The sequence below is a fragment of the Electrophorus electricus genome, chromosome 4 (genome assembly GCF_013358815.1).
Source record: "Electrophorus electricus isolate fEleEle1 chromosome 4, fEleEle1.pri, whole genome shotgun sequence".
Lineage (NCBI taxonomy): Eukaryota > Metazoa > Chordata > Actinopteri > Gymnotiformes > Gymnotidae > Electrophorus > Electrophorus electricus.
The window spans coordinates 31,434,066-31,449,065 of record NC_049538.1 but is presented as its reverse complement, the minus strand read 5'-3'; the positions used below and the strand labels follow the sequence as shown (position 1 = coordinate 31,449,065).

Here is a 15,000-nt window from a genome sequence, read left to right as displayed (position 1 = left end):
GACATGTCATTAATGCAAACAGATGGACATGTCATTAATGCAAACGGACATGTCATTAATGCAAACGGACGGACATGTCATTAATGCAAACGGACGGACATGTCATTAATGCAAACGGACATGTCATTAATGCAAACGGACGGACATGTCATTAATGCAAACGGACGGACATGTCATTAATGCAAACAGACATATCATTAATGCAAACGGACATGTCATTAAAGCAAACGGACATGTCATTAAAGCAAACGGACATGTCATTAATGCAAACAGACGGACATGTCATTAATGCAAACAGACATGTCATTAATGCAAACGGACATGTCATTAATGCAAACGGACATGTCATTAATGCAAACAGACGGACATGTCATTAATGCAGTGTCTCGACACGGGAAACGACAAACCCTGAATTCTGCTGGTCTGAAGGTGAATATGACCATGTCTTCTCCTGGACAGTCCAGTCCAGTGCATAGCAGACAGATCAGCTTTCAGTCTGCTGGCACAGCTGATCAAAGCTCCTCTGTCCCAAACAAACTAAGCAGTTCAGGCTCAACCAGACCTTGTTCAACATTTCCTAGACGCTCCTGGACTTCTTCTGTTAATCACCTGACAGTAAAGTGTTACGTTTTCCGTTTGTAAAAGGAAACCCCTTTGTTTATGATTATGAGACGATTACATTGTAGGAGTTATTCAAGCAATGATCCAGTATAACTAAAGAAATATAACACGAACTGGGCTCAAACGTGCTTCAACCCCTTCATCAAACTGACCTGAAGTATAGGGACCTGAAAACACGTGTTCTTAGAACAAATCACCAGGCCTTCGGTGTCCTGGATCGGTCTGGTGAACCCGACAGGGGAGACTCACATGGAACCACAGCCCAGCCAGCACCATTACGAGGGCTGAATGGAAGAAGTTTTAAAATCATCATTACAGAACATTTCATCAGTCACCTGGCACAGTGACAGAAAGCAGATTACATAATAAAAGACCCACCCAAGGGCTCAGGGCTATATTTCTACATGTGCCACTGGCTGTCTCTTCCCACATTTGTCCAAAACATATTATTTTTATCAGACGGTTTCAGGTAGTTGCAGACATTTCACAGTACATACAGTATGCTGATCCCGGGAAAAGAATCGCTGGGAAAAATCCAGATGAGGGGGTAGTGGTGCCTGGCTCAACCTGGGTCTGGGAGTCTAAGCGCCAGGAGCTGGAAATGCCTCCGGAATACACACACATGTAACGGCAATTTAAAAGCCTCATCAACTCGCTCTTATTACAAATATCCCGGAAGCGTATTCAGTGATTTAACCTGGACAATATTCCTCCCACTGGGTAACGTGCAAGTTCCGAAACTGACACAGAGAGAAGAGAGAAGAATAAGAAGACAAAACCGGAGAAAGGAAAAGGAGGAAATGGGTCGGAAATATATTTTAATTTTAAATCTAAAAGAGCATACAGATCTAGTGGTGTGTGTGTGGACATAAATAGTTCACCTTTAAAAGAGAGGAAAGAAAAGGAACACCTGACAAAAGAAAGGCAGAGGAAGAGAGAGAGAGAGAGAGAGAGAGAGAGAGAGAGATGGAGTGAGAGAGAGAGGGAGAGAGATGGAGAGAGAGAGAGGGGGGGGGCAGAGAGGGGGAAGAGGGGAAGAGAGAGAGAGAGAGGGGGGGGAGAGAGGGGGAAGAGGGGAAGAGAGAGAGAGGGATGAAAAGAGAGGGAGGGAGAGAGAGAGAGAGAGGGGGGGGGAGAGAGAGATGGAGAGAGATAATGATACAGAGAAAGATCTTTTATGGTAGTGGGCAGATAAAAATAATCCCCCCTTCCAACACACACACACACACACACGCACACACACACTGAAGTGCGCTGAAAGCAAGGTTAGGGCTTTAGAAGGTGTTTCATACGACAGGAGCAGCCGGCTACCCTCTGAAGGTATTATTCATCTGTCTTTATGGTGGAGTCTGAAGAGAGGCTGGTGCTCTGATCTCAGCCCCCCCCCCCACAGGAGCTCTCTCCTCCCACCGCTAATAACACAACTCATTTAAACTCGGGGAGGTGTAGAGACAGAGCAGAGGCCTGATGCTCAGATTGATCTCACTTTTTCAGAGGAGACACCAGTGCGACCGTCTGTCAGGTTTGCCACGATCTAAATCGCGCAGCCCCCGCCCAGACTGCTAAACGGACTCGGATGCAATACCGCACAGAAAAATCACATGAATATGAATTCTGAGCTTAAACGTCTCATTTTTAGGCCCTATTGGTCAAACATTTCTGACCAATTTTGACAGAGGCCCTCCAAAACTCCCACAACCCCCCGTCAGGAGACTGACAGCTAAATCATGTCCCTTGTTTGTTCCTTTGCTCAGTAGCAACGCATGTGACTGGACATGGAGCAGTGGTTGGGTCTAGGAAGGGCCTTCAAACACAAAAAGCCACAAAAAGATGCAATTTTTGTGCCCTTGGCAAAACAAATTATGTGTTCATGCCCTATAAAAACGCCACGGAGAGGAGCAATTACCCCGAGACCCACTTTTATTCTCAGACATCCACAAACGACGACTGTGATGTTTACTTTCAGTCTGTTTCAAATGTGATAAATGTCCCTCAAAGCATCAATAAGCCTGCAGTTCCCTGGCGCTCTGCCAAGACACCGCGAGGCTCTGACGACGAAACGACTTCACGAGCGTCCTCCCACGCCCGCGAGCTGTCCGGTGCAGTGGATAACCTGCAGTCTCAGGTGCAGCCACGCGTCCCACGTGCGCAGGATTGCGGCAGGTGGGGCCTTTAATCATTCGTTTTTGCTTAGCATGCGACCGCTTCTCAAACAAGACAGTCACTGTTGATTTACGAGCTCAAGCCAGATTCACCTTTTACACCCAACCATGGGCGCCTCGGGCCGCAGAAACATACCGGTCAGTAGTCCCGCGCGCTCCAACACCCAGCACATTACCGAGCAGCCAAGCAGAACGCGGGATTTCAGCGCGAGCGTATGGCCGCATCCCCAAAGCCACGTAGAAACGAAGTGGACAAGCGCGCGTTTATTCTCCATGCACCGACACGCAGCGCGGGGCTCCCGGGCGCCGGCTCCGCGCGCTTATCGAACTGTTTTCCGCTAAACCCTTCGTGTGTTCCTCAGATTAATCGGAAATCCTGCCGTAACCCGTTCCTGGTTTTACGCACCAGCGGCACGCTGGTCTCCGAACTGCACGCGGAAAGGCAGCCACCGGAAAAACGGACGACACAACACATTTGACTTTTTTTTTAATTCGGGCAACAGCTGAACGTGTTCACGAGGTTTATGCTTCACATCACAAAGCTCACGCTCGCCTTTTGAATAATAAACAGGAAAAAAGCAAAGCAGCTTTGTACGGCGAACGTTCTTCAAGGATCTCTAGTGCTTCCGAGGTCCAACATATAGGAGCACAGAGAAACATTTACGATCACAACACGGAAACGTTACATGTGGCTTTAGCTGGCCAGAGCTGACCTGACGTGCACGGTTAGTAGGTTAAATTAGCGAGGTAATTATCTAACCCAGCTTAGATGTGTCAGATACGGAAACGACGACGTTTATGTATGTGGAGAGCATTTCATCTTCCATGTATCGCTGATCATGTTTGTCTTAATAAATACTCTGTAATGGTAGACAACACAGGTAAAAATATTTTGTTACAGGCGTGGCTCCTAAAGTAAAATCACATTCGTAAGGAAGGGGAAGCGCGCGCGTTTTGCTCGCTCTGCAGAAGCTGGGTGAATTTACAGACCGAGGGCACGCGACTGCGGGGTCACGGCACATCACAGTCGGTGCGTAAGTAATGAGGGATTGTGTTTCTTTGCATTTTCAAAGCTTTTTTCAAGAAGCGTTATAGAATTTAAAGTGTCTTTCCTGATATATTTATGAATGAGTGCGTGCCTCTCTTAGGACGCCTGTGTGAACAAAGATGTTTTCCCTCGAGATCCTCTTCATCGTGTGTGGGTGTGGACACAGTCTCCCAGAGGAATACCCATGAGAGCCGACCCTGAGAGAGAACCCCTCAGATGTAGAGAGCAGCTTTCTACAGACCCTCATCAGAGCAGGGACCCTCACTCCTACTCTCCAGATGCAGGGCCTGTCTCCTCTATCACCCCACCCTTCTCCTCCACCCATCACCCCAACTCCATCTATCTCCTCCACTCTCAACCTTTCACCCCTTTTACACTCAGTGGCTCAGTGAATGTTGATGTCAGGGGGAAACTACCAACCCTCTCTGACTATCGACTGGTGTTCCAGGACATGTGTGTACTGTTCCTCTTTTCAAGGCATTATTGATCATGATGAATCATTATTTAACATTATTTTGCTTTACTATTGATGCTGGTGCCAGATGTGTATATAAATACATATGTGAGAATGGAGTCTTATTATACCACTCCAAACCTTAGTCTTGGTAAATCTTTTATTTGCAAGTTTAGCAAACTATGAATTAAATTTACATTTCTTGAATGTCTGGGGAGGGATGAGTAAAGTTACACCAAGCTGAACAGTAAGGAAGGAGGAGTCTCACCCTGGACCTACTGTGGATTAAAATAAATAAATAAATAAACATTTAATTAAACAAACAGGTATTGGAGTCACACACACACACACACACACCAGCAATCTTGTAAAATTTCAGTTGGGAATTGTGTTAATGTATGAATATCACTCAAAGACAATATTGTAATTGCCAGGTTTTACAAAAGTCTCGTGCCATATAAGTGTGGTTCGGTTTGAATATCGAAACCAAGGCATCTGTAGCGCTAGGCCAAGGGAACCACTACGGGAGTTTGTTTGTTTATGTCAAAAATTTTACTCAATTGTGTTATCCTGGCTAACACTTAATGAATAATTCATCAGTCAAATTTGAATAAGAGCTACCAGACGAAGCGTCTCTCCAGTATCTGTACACACTCATCCAATTATGAGGAACAGACTAATGAAAAAAACCCTAATTTGCTGTTCACATGAGTGTTATTTGTGTTCAAAAACAAGAATATTTGTCCTAATTGGGGTGAATAGTTGAAGAAGTAAAATAAGATATGTAAACTGTTTAAAATGTTTGAATACTGTTTTAAAACCTGATTAAAAACCATCATTAGGCCTTTGGTCATCACATTCCATGTTTGGAGTCTTCCTCACTGACGCACGTTCACCGTATCAGGTGTGGACGTTAACCATGCAAATACTATGGAAATCTGAGATACTGATGAGTGCGTTAATTCCTGATGTTCAGGGTACGGCCTCATCACAGACAGTCAATGACTCAAAAACACCAAGAACACGGAGAGAGATTTTAATTCTCGGTGAAAAGCTACACAATTATTGAGAGTTGAGAATACTCTGGGAATACTGGGATAGAGTGCTGTGCGTCTCTGTTTTTCCCACGTTCAGTGAAGCTCTTATACTTTTTAAATTTGTTGTCGTGGTAATAAGATCTGTTGTTATCCTTGTGAAGCTGTAACCTGAGCGTAATCTCCACTAATCCTGTCCCAGTGTCATTTATACCTGCGACACATAAAGTAGCTTTAACTTGAGGCCCTGTTGTCTTCATCTCCCATTTTCATTTGTTTGAAATAAACTGTGAAAACTATTTCAATCATTTTATTTCATCTTTCAGTGCCAGCTAACTTGTCCCCCACTGTGAAAGCGGTTCAATTAATACGTTTATTTACACAGATGTGGAAGAGGCGTGAAGCTCGCCATGCTGGTGGTCTTCTACGCATCGCTCACCTTCTCACCTGTAGAACAAATCACGTCCCTCACGTCCAACTGTGCTGGCCTTCTGAATATGAACCTCAGCTACACTTGGATGTAGTAGGTGTAGTATTACTATCAGAAGAGACACTAGCAGTCTACAGAGTACTGGCCAGTCCCTTTGGTACTGAGCAGTACTTTGTTCATTAAAAACTTTGTCTTATGTACTAATTAACCATAAGTTTGATCTGCAGACGTCACACACTGCAAATACACACTCACTCACACGGCGCTGCTTCCCGTGGACGGACCTTTGACCTGTAACCCCTGAAGATGTGGTATTAAGACCAGGCCATGTGCCTGCTGTCCTCTAATGTTCTAATGTGGAATGTGAACACGACATTTAAAGTTCCCATTAAGCGTTTAATGTTTCATTTTGGCTGTTTTGATTGGTGCTGTGTGGAGGGGACTGATGGGAAGTGCAAGCAGTGGGTATCATTAAACACCAGCCTGCAGTTACTGTCCAGTTATCTCCCAGAGTGCCCACAGACACTGAGTGGGGGAGGGCTGCATGTCCACTCACTGCACGTCCACACACTGCCTGTCCACACACTGTACATCCACACTGCATGTCCACTCACTGCATGTCCACACACTGCATGTCCACTCACTGCATGTCCACACACTGTACGTCCACACTGCATGTCCACTTACTGCATGTCCACACACTGCATGTCCACTCACTGCATGTCCACACACTGTACGTCCACACACTGTACGTCCACACTGCATGTCCACTCACTGCATGTCCACACACTGCCTGTCCACACACTGTACATCCACTCACTGTACGTCAGCACACTGCCTGTCCACACACTGCCTGTCCACACACTGCTAGAAGAAGCAGGGGCCTGGCGGCAGTAATATGGCAACAGTAACTACGGTAACAACGGTAACTATGCGCAGGGGCGAGTAAACAGCTGCAATTCCTGCTAGGCTGACCTAAACATGAGCTATTATGGATGCTTTTACCTGCCATTACCTGCGTCCGTCGTCGCCTGGCCCAGGATCCCGCTCTGTTTCCCAGATCACAATGATATTCTCACAGGTGAAAAAAAATTCTTTAATGACTAATTTCGGACTCCCAATTTCTCATTTCAACCTATTTACACAGAACAGTGTCTGTCAATAAGATAAACATAGTTTACTGTACTGTACTACACACACACACACACACACACACACACACACACAAAGCACGATGATCACAGAGGGACTGAAGTTGATGGAAGTCCAACGGCCGGACATGGTGGTTCCATTACTTCCCTACAGCAGATCAAAACATTCCCTTTTGCAGCAGAGCCTGTAAACCTGCTTGGAACACTGGGGTGTGTAGGGTGAGAGTGCTGTCCTCCTGGAGTGAGTGAGCAGGGTGAGAGTACTCACACTCTTGAGGGTTAAGGGTTTTGTTCAGGGGCCCAACAGTGGGAACTTGAACCAGCAACCTTCTGATTACAAGCCAAGTACCTTCACCACTGAGACACCACTGCCCAGAAGTAGAGCATCACTAACGGGTTGAGGCGGGTGAAGACGACCGCGTGTCGTAGGAGGGCTGTCTGTACGTCCTGTTACAGCACGAAGTCAGAACGCCACCTTACAAAACGTGAGAATGTGTGGGAGAGAGAAAAGTGAGCAACAGACACAAGGAACAGGAAGAAAGAGGGAGACAGGAAGAGAGAGAATTAGAGAGAGAGAGAAAGAGAAAAAAATGATACAGTGAGACAGAGAAAGACAAACAGGTAGACAGACGGACAGATAGAGAGAGAGACAGCTGTAGAGAGGGGCAGTCCTGTGATTGCCGTAATTTACTCAGGCATAAAGAACATGTTTCAGCCTCCAACAGCTTCTCAGCTCTCAGATAAACACAGCAGCAGTGCTCCGACACCTTTAAAATAGAAGGCATTTCTCAGCAGTCCAACAGTAGCGAGAGTGGCATGATCTCTGAGAAGTAGGACGCGCTGCGGTTGCCAGTTCACTGTTCTTAAATAAACCTGAAAGTTTTCTCTTGAAAGCCTGCAGTGCTGAGGCTAAGAGCTTCTCATGTCCACCGGAGGAGCGCCTAGTTCCAAAATGAGAGGAGATCCTTTTCAAATAAGAAACAAAATAAATCGAATATTTCAGGGCTTGTTAAGGATTGAATATTGTGCTTATTTTGTTTCCATTGCTGTTTCCTAAAATATTAAAAGTATACTTTTAATTCAACATGTCTGAGGTTATATTTCCACTAATATCTCAGTGCAGATTCAGTTCCTCTTTTGTAAATGCTACCACATGTGGAGACACATGGAGACATTTGGAGATATGTGGAGACACATGGAGACATTTGGAGATATGTGGAGACACATGTCCCTTGGCATTAATTTCACTTATTGATTCTCTGTACTAAAGACTTGAACTGCCTGTGTGTCCTTAAAACCCCCATGGCTCTATCACCACCCAGCACAGCGTGTGTGTGTGTGTGTTCACCTTGCTGTGACCACCCAGCACAGTGTGTGTGTATACACCCTGATATCAGTACCCAGCGCAGTGTGTGTGTGTGTGTGTGTGTGTGCCCTGATAGATTTGCACGAATTCAGCTGTCAGGTTGGTGTGTTCTTAAAAACATGTTTCAGCGTAAACATGTAATTGGAGCGTCCACGTATGTTCTGCGGTTGTTTCTTGATGTTCTTGTGTAGAGAAGACAGGAGCTCTAATCATCTAACCAATGCTGGCGTCTGACATCATCCATGCCATGAGTGCCACATGGAGAAGCACTATGACAACATCAACACAAGACAAAGCTGCAAAGCTGCAAAGTGTGGGTGTGGGTGTGGGTGTGTGTGGGTGTGGGTGTATGTGGGTGTGGGTGTGGGTGCGTTGGTGTGTGTGTGTGGGTGTGGGTGTGGGTGCGTTGGTGTGTGTATGTGGGTGTGGGTGTGGGTGTATGTGGGTGTGGGTGTGGGTGCGTTGGTGTGTGTATGTGGGTGTGGGTGTGGGTGTATGTGGGTGTGGGTGTGGGTCCGTTGGTGTGTGTATGTGGGTGTGGGTGTGGGTGTGGGTGCGTTGGTGTGTGTATGTGGGTGTGGGTGTGGGTGTATGTGGGTGTGGGTGTGGGTCCGTTGGTGTGTGTATGTGGGTGTGGGTGTGGGTGCGTTGGTGTGTGTATGTGGGTGTGGGTTGGTGTACATGTGCATGTTTGTGTGTGTGTGTGTGTGTGTGTGTGTGTGTGTGCTTACTACTACTATAATGAAGGTCGCAAATTTGAAAAAAATATTATTTAACAATTAATTATTATTTAACAGCCAACAAATTGAAAATAAATTACTGTAAATGACGGATGCAGCTGTTTCCACATCAATCCTGACAGAGTGTGTTGAATCGTGTTAATACACCCACCTGTGTGTTCAGTCGTGTAATACACCCACCTGTGTGTTCAGTCGTGTAATACACCCACCTGTGTGTTCAGTCATGTTAGTACACCCGTTTGTTCAGTCGCGTGAATACACCGTCGCTTGTGTGTTCAGTCATGTAATACACCCATCTGTGTGTTCAGCCATGTCAGTACACACGCTTGTGTGTTCAGTTGTGTTAGTACACTGATTGTAGTGACTGTTATAGTGTAGTTATTGTGGTTACTGTTATCCTGTGGTGACTGTGCCACTGTAGTTGTACTATTTGTGTTTGTGTGTGTGTGTGTGTGTGTGTGCTACTGTGACCCATGTGGCTTTGATGTGTGTGTGTTGGTGGGGTTGTGCGGCAGAGCACGGACAGACCAGTGGAGAGAGGACAATGTCAAGTGGACACTGAGAGGCGGACTTTGATCCCGTCTGAGGGCCACAACACACACACACACACACACACACACACACACACACACACACACACACACAGACACACACACACACACACACACACACACACACACACTCACACACTCACACACACACACACACACTCACTGAACACATAATGACATACACAAACTGACAAAAACACAGACATTTATATGAGCCTTGGCAACCACGAGCTCTCAGCGGCACACAGTGACAGCAGGACAGAAATGTGCTGTGTAGCTTTTCAGATGAAAGATGTATAAAAATGCCGTGTGTTTTCTCTCCCTCATATTTTCACGGAGAGACAGGCCGTGGGTGACAGGCCTACCTAGTCAGAGACCTCAGACCCGTCTTACACACTTTTATCAGAACGCACCAGCAGAGTGCGATCCAGAGTGTTAACTGCTTTATAGATGTTATTGCTTGGAAGACCAAGGAATACCACAGTAAGGTGTTATCCCCTGCAGTTCTCTTCAGGAGATGGAAAAAACACAAGAAAACCACAAACGGTCATAGGCAGAGAGAGAAAGAGAGAGAGAGTGCAGTTTGATCACCAGAGCTTCAGAATGAAAGGGTACAATTTGTCTTTCTGGTTATCTGGAGTGGCCACTGGGTGTGTGTGTGTGTGTGTGTGTGTGTGTGTGTGCTGGGCTTCTCAACACCTGGTACTCTCCTGATCACAACCAACAATAACTCATATTTTCATTTGTTTATTTGTTTGTTTTCAGCTTGAATGAGCATATCACACACACACACACACACACACACACACACAGGTAATTTATGTTATATCAGTGTTGTTATGGCTGGACTAAACTGAAAATTGAAGACCAGTTTCCCAGTTCTGGACTGGGTAATTCACTGGTAATTCCTTTATTCAGTCTAGCCATAGGTTTAATCTGGGTCTGGTAAACGAGCCCATAGAAATCGGAAACTACTAGCCCCAGAATTCCACAGCACACATTCCCAGCATGCAGCAGGAGGACCACCCACTGGGCGGGACACTCACGTGGTAAAAGGCCAAGGCCTCCCGGTCCAGCGCGCGACTCACAGCAACCTCCCCCGTCAATCTGTTGATGCTGAACACGCCCTTTGGGTCCTGGTCCGCCCCCTTCCCCGACAGACGGAAAATGTGGTCCTCCTTCATATCAGACGAGATCACCTGCACACACACACCACGATGACGCCCTACGACACAACAATACCTTAATAGTAATGGAGCATGACGGCAAACGTGCAGTGAATTAGAAGAAATCGGCTGTGTTTACGTCGGCGACATCGTTAATGCGGTGCTGTTACGGTTTTAATGAAAACCGTTCAACGCCTTAATTATACCACGCGGCGTTCAGCTGGCGGGTTGCACACGACGAGCTGTACTCACGTGCGACTGGACGCGCCCACGCGGTTCCGTCCGGGTGCAGCCGGTGTGCAGGAAAGAGAACACACGACGAGTTAATCCTGCACACTGTGCGTCACACACTAACCGCCCCGCTGGGTTAGGACCAGATCTGGACTACAACAGAGCAGGCCCTGAAAAAAGACCCGCCGAATTTGGGCTCTAGCTGTTGTTAGTCTTTCTGTGTATTTAATCTGTCTTTATGTTCTTCTAATGTGAAGAGCGTTATTATAATAAGGGGTCGCAGGGTCTGAAACTCAGACAATCGCCTTAGCAATAATGTACTAACGTCAATAATGTACTAATGCACGCACACACACAGATAAATACATAAATATTTGCAATGTTTTATTCCTATTATTTAGACATAAAGTGTTGCTAAAGGAAAAACATGATAACATGAATATGCATGAGTCACGTGGGCATCTTATCCAGTACAGTTATCACCGTGTCATTTGAATGGCATTCATTAGGCACTTTCCCATCAGCACACAGAGAGTTCCACCCAGGCCAGACTCCAGGGCTTTACGCTTTGACTCCTTGTTAATTCAGCGTACGCTCGGTTACCTTGGGATACGTCATTATCCCAGAAAACCCTGGATAAGCAATTCCAGTGTGAGACTTGTGTGTTCAGTCACACCAGTGGAGACCAGTAAGCCCACAGCACAGCCTGTGCTATCAGAGATGTTGGGATAAGTGATGTTTGTAATCAGACAGGTGGAGGGTGAATATTGTGAACTTTACCCCAGAGAGGTGGATTAATGATTAGGCCCCATGACAGCCACAGGGTGTGCACGCCCCGGTCAGGGCAGTACTACCTGCCTGTAGTACTACAGTCGGGGTGGTACTACGGTCAGGGGGTACTACGGTTGTGGTGGTTCTCTGGTCGGGGCGGTACTACGGTCAGGATGGTACTACGGTCAGGATGGTACTATGGCCAGGGTGGTACTACGGTCGGGGCGGTACTATGGTCTGGACGGTACTACGGTCAGGGTGGTACTATGGTCAGGGGGTACTACAGTCTGGGTGGTTCTCTGGTCGGGTGGTACTACGGTCAGGGTGGTCCTACGGCCGGGGTGGTACTACGGTCAGGGGGTACTATGGTCGGGTGGTTCTCTGGTCGGGGCGGTACTATGGTCAGGGCGGTACTACGGTCAGGGCGGTACTACGGTCAGGGGTGGTTCTCTGGTCAGGGCAGTACTACGGTCAGGGTGGTACTACGGTCGGGGTACTACGGTCGGGGTGGTTCTCTGGTCGGGCGGTACTACGGTCGGGGTGGTACTGCGGTCAGGGTGGTACTACGATCGGGGTACTATGGTCAGGTGGTACTACGGTCAGGGTGGTACTATGGTAGGGGTACTACGGTCAGGTGGTTCTCTGGTCAGGGCGGTACTACGGTCAGGGTGGTACTACGGTCAGGGTGGTATTACGGTCGGGGGTACTACGGTCGGGGTGGTTCTCTGGTCAGGGCGGTAATGCTGTCAAGGCGGTACTACGGTTGGGGCCCGTTTTGTTTGACTATTAACATTTGAAGGCTGATGCACACGTGAGCTCATTTCTCACTTTGAATGGCTCCTTAAGAAACACATCAGTGCTATCATCAAGCACTGCTCTTAAAAGAACAAGCCCTAACACTCACAGGAAACTCACAGATGTTTTATCACCGTTGTCCTTTTGCAAATGCAAATGCACAGGATTGTTTTTCTTTGCTCTATTACACCTCTGTTACTTCAATGAAGCAAAGACTTGTGATATTTGTAATAAGCTCTTTGGAAGGTCCTCTCTCACCGCAGTGAGTCCAGAAACTCTGCTGACAGACAGATGGAGCAGGTCTGTGTTTGCTGCCTTCTGAAACATTAGAGGTATCACTTTAATCTACTTAAGACATCAGCATTCAACCGCTAAGCGACGGGTTTAAACACTTTACCATCACCAGAGTCTCTTAGCGCGGAAATGTATCTCTGGCAAGACATCAGCGAAGACAGAGTCAGCGCGCCGAGACGCGGCAGTAACGTGGACGTATCTCAGGAAGGCAGACGTGACAAACAAGCTCCTCTGAGCGACAACGAGTGAATAGCTGCGTTTCTTTTAAACGCAGTTCAATCAGAAGCACTTTATGATGTCTGTGTCTTATGAGTTTCAGCCATGCGTGTGCTCAGTGCAAGCAAGGTGTAAACCTTACCGCGGAAGGAAATAAAATCTGCACTTAATTAGTGTAGTATAATTAACATAATTATCTGGCTCAAGGACAGCTTCTTCCAAGCTCTCTTATCACAGATCCTTATATGAGACTGAAGTGTGTGTGTGTATCAACAGTTAAGGCTGCTATCAGAGCTTCACAACTCTTTTATGTGGCTCTTTTAGTGGCTCGCGGGACATGTCAGGACACAAACAGGCTTCTGATCCCGCAGCTGGCCCTCCTGATCACTCTCACCACTCTCCGACTCCGGGAGCCTCGCTTAGAAATGTGCGTTGTGCCGTGAGCGGTTGCTATGGAAGTGTGCTCACTGCATGAGGGGTCAAGCCTGGTTTTCTTTCTACCCAGCAAGCAGCAGACATGCCATCGATCCGTCCAGAACAGAATGTCTATCTCGGTGCTCGGAGTTTATTAAAGACAGGATGAGTTTCTGCACACGAGGGGAGAGGTGGGGTAGAGGTGGCCCAGTGGCACAGAAACTCCACCCACCCGCAGCATACTGGTGAGAAGACACGCCCGGGTGGAAAGAGGGAGATAAGAGGAGAAAAGAAAGTGGTGGAGGCTGCAGGAATGCCATGGCAACCGTGAGGAGGAGTGGTTGTGTGTTGACTCTGTTCACAGCACACACACACACACACACACACACACACGGGGCCCTCCCACTTCTGATTCCTCAGTCATTAGAGACCTGAGGTGGGTGGCCCACTGAGAGACGCTCACCTACATCTGTCAGTCCTCATTAGGAGCAGAGAGGACATCAAAGTGTCCCCGCTGCCCGGCTAGGACAGGGAGGACGCGTTCAGGATGCCCAGACGCCCAGACGCCAGACGCCCAGACAGCCGAGCTCTGATGAAGGACTGCGTTATACCTGTTAACGAGCTACTAACAAGGGTGTTGAGTTTGTGTGATACATCGACACACGCCTGCATCACACAGGTGGCATTTATTTTCTGTTATGAAAAAAAGAAAAAAAACCTAAATGTTTATTGTTTTCATGTCAGTTTTTTTATGTCCTTACGGAAAAACAAGATGTGGGATATTTGATATTTGGAATGAAACGCTGAACAGTTGTAAGAATTTCAAATGAATTATGAAACACAGTCCAGCATGTTGTCGTCACCGGGTGAGACCTGAATAAACTGGCAGAACTAAATGTTAAATATCTCATTGCATATCTCCAACCGATATCTCCGACCGATATCTCCAACTGATATCTACAACCGATATCTCCAAATTATTCAGTATTCTGTATTCTGTACAGATCTGAAGTAGGCCTGACAGCTACTAATACTCAACACTACTACACCTACTGTACACTCAACACTATAACTCCTACTAAATAGCCACAACACTACCACACACACACACACACTTCACTCAGCTACTCAGTAGAACAATTAATCCGTATTTTTTTAAACCCATTTGGAAATCAGTTTATTGTATGCAGAGGCGTCCGGGAGGATTAATATTAATATTCGGCCTCTGATTGTGAAGAGACTTGTCTGACCCTTCTACAAAATGGAGGAGGCACAGGACTGAAACAGCAGGAGAAGGAGATGAGAAGAGGAGATGCACCAGGACAGGCTATGGCCCAGCAGGCAGGGCGGACTGTCTCCAAACATCTCCAAACATCTCCTCCAGGTCACTTTATGTAAATGTGTATGTCGGAAGCACAACATTAAACAGCCCTGCTGAGAATGAGAGTTCAAGACAAAAACAGAAAGGAGAAGAAATTTTAATACTCTGCAGGAAACGGAGATATATTTAACCACAAATGCAGACCGGACAGCCTCCAGGACTGAGAAGGCCCGGG

At 46.8% G+C, this 15,000-nt stretch overlaps 1 protein-coding gene and 1 long non-coding RNA gene across 4 annotated transcripts in view; one reads left to right on the top strand and one right to left on the bottom strand.

The window, feature by feature from the left end:
* The window catches only part of cdh13 (cadherin 13, H-cadherin (heart)), a 267,459-nt gene that overhangs the window by 136,152 nt on the left and 116,307 nt on the right, over window positions 1-15,000 (bottom strand). Inside the window, exons 5-6 of one of the 2 annotated variants that reach the window (XM_035525754.1) lie at window positions 10,976-10,981; window positions 10,604-10,756 (exon numbers count right to left, since the gene is read on the bottom strand). In XM_035525754.1, the coding sequence (XP_035381647.1) occupies window positions 10,604-10,756; window positions 10,976-10,981 (159 nt within the window). The remainder of the gene's footprint in view (window positions 1-10,603; window positions 10,757-10,975; window positions 10,982-15,000) is intronic. The other variant, XM_035525755.1, reaches the window with a different exon arrangement.
* LOC113585088 lies at window positions 2,596-5,115 on the top strand. 2 transcript variants are annotated; one of them, XR_003411465.2, is made up of 3 exons: window positions 2,596-3,508; window positions 3,685-3,813; window positions 3,932-5,115. It is a non-coding gene; the product is annotated as an uncharacterized LOC113585088 (long non-coding RNA). The 2 variants fall into 2 exon arrangements; XR_003411466.2 differs by having other exon boundaries at window positions 2,596-3,583.